Here is a 1,199-nt window from a genome sequence, read left to right as displayed (position 1 = left end):
CTAAGGCTAACCCCAGGCAACCGACCCCCTTAGCCCTCCACTTCACGTTTTTGCACTGATTTTCTTCTAATCGTATAGTATTTTATTGTACGTGAGCCACGCCCTGGTTTCTTAAAGGCACCTTGCACTCTTTTTGGCCATGTGTTATCACTGCAGCTGGCTTGTGGGAATTCCCTCGTGAGCCGCCTGTTTTTCCCTTCCACCCGCCGGTCAAATATTTGGGGATGCCCGGGGGGAAGAAGGTAGCTGCGGGCGGCAGCAGCAGCAGTTCCGCCCCGGCTACGGCTGCTGCCGCCGCCCCCTCTGGGATCAGGCGTTTGGAGACCAGCGAAGGGGCCTCAGCCCAGAGAGATGAGGAGCCAGAGGAGGAAGGGGAAGAGGACCTTCGAGACGGAGGTGTCCCCTTCTTTGTCAACCGGGGTGGGTTACCTGTGGACGAGGCCACTTGGGAAAGGATGTGGAAGCACGTGGCCAAGATCCACCCCGATGGAGAGAAGGTGTCACAGCGGATCCGTGGGGCCACGGACCTGCCCAAGGTGAGGGCTGTGTGGGGGTGGGGTGGGGTGAGGGGGAAGGGTCTACGGTTTTGCTGACTTTCTGGGTGGAGGAACAAAGCCACATTTTTCCCACCAGTTGGGTGGTGGACCACTGGCCTGGTACGATTTAAAACAGACAGGTCCTGCCATTCCTGGAGAACTTTCTCCCAGCTGCCGTTGGGGTCCTTCTGTGAGATTTCACATGCACTGTCTCCCAGAAGCCCTCTCCCATCTCTCTAAATGCCCGTGTTCTGTAGGTGGAACAGCAGATTAATGAACACTCACTCGTGGCTCAATATCGTGCTTGCCTCATGACACTTGTAAAGCCAGAGCACTGTGAGCAGAGAGATAATGAATGACTAAGGGGGATACAGGCTTCGTATGTTGTAAAAATATTGCCAGGCATTATCTCACTGAATCCTCCTAATAGCCTTGTGAAGTTGAGTACAGCGTTGGTCCCCATTTTGCAGATGTGAAAACTGAAAACTCAGGTAGGAACTCAAGATCACATACCTAGTAAGCAACAGAGGTGGGGTTCAACCCCAAGGTCTCCTGGCTCCAAATGCTGTGCTCTATTGGACACCAGACTCAGAGGGTTAGAAGAGGTCTTACGGGCAAGGATCAAGTTGAATAGTGTTTCTGTGTAGTCTGGAACTCCTCCCC

The 1,199-nt window shown here is 53.7% G+C and overlaps 1 protein-coding gene across 1 annotated transcript in view; it reads left to right on the top strand.

The window, feature by feature from the left end:
- The first annotated feature begins 224 nt into the window (after nt 1-224).
- The window catches only part of VASH1 (vasohibin 1), a 21,055-nt gene continuing 20,080 nt past the window's right edge, over nt 225-1,199 (top strand). The window contains exon 1 of the mRNA XM_007941345.2: nt 225-536. Within this exon, the coding sequence (XP_007939536.1) occupies nt 225-536 (312 nt within the window). The remainder of the gene's footprint in view (nt 537-1,199) is intronic.

The sequence above is a fragment of the Orycteropus afer genome, unplaced genomic scaffold (genome assembly GCF_000298275.1).
Source record: "Orycteropus afer afer isolate SDZICR_OR568_19922 unplaced genomic scaffold, OryAfe1.0 scaffold00079, whole genome shotgun sequence".
Taxonomy (NCBI): Eukaryota; Metazoa; Chordata; class Mammalia; order Tubulidentata; family Orycteropodidae; genus Orycteropus; species Orycteropus afer.
Note: the sequence above shows the minus strand (reverse complement) of the source record. Positions and strands in the feature narration are given on the sequence as shown.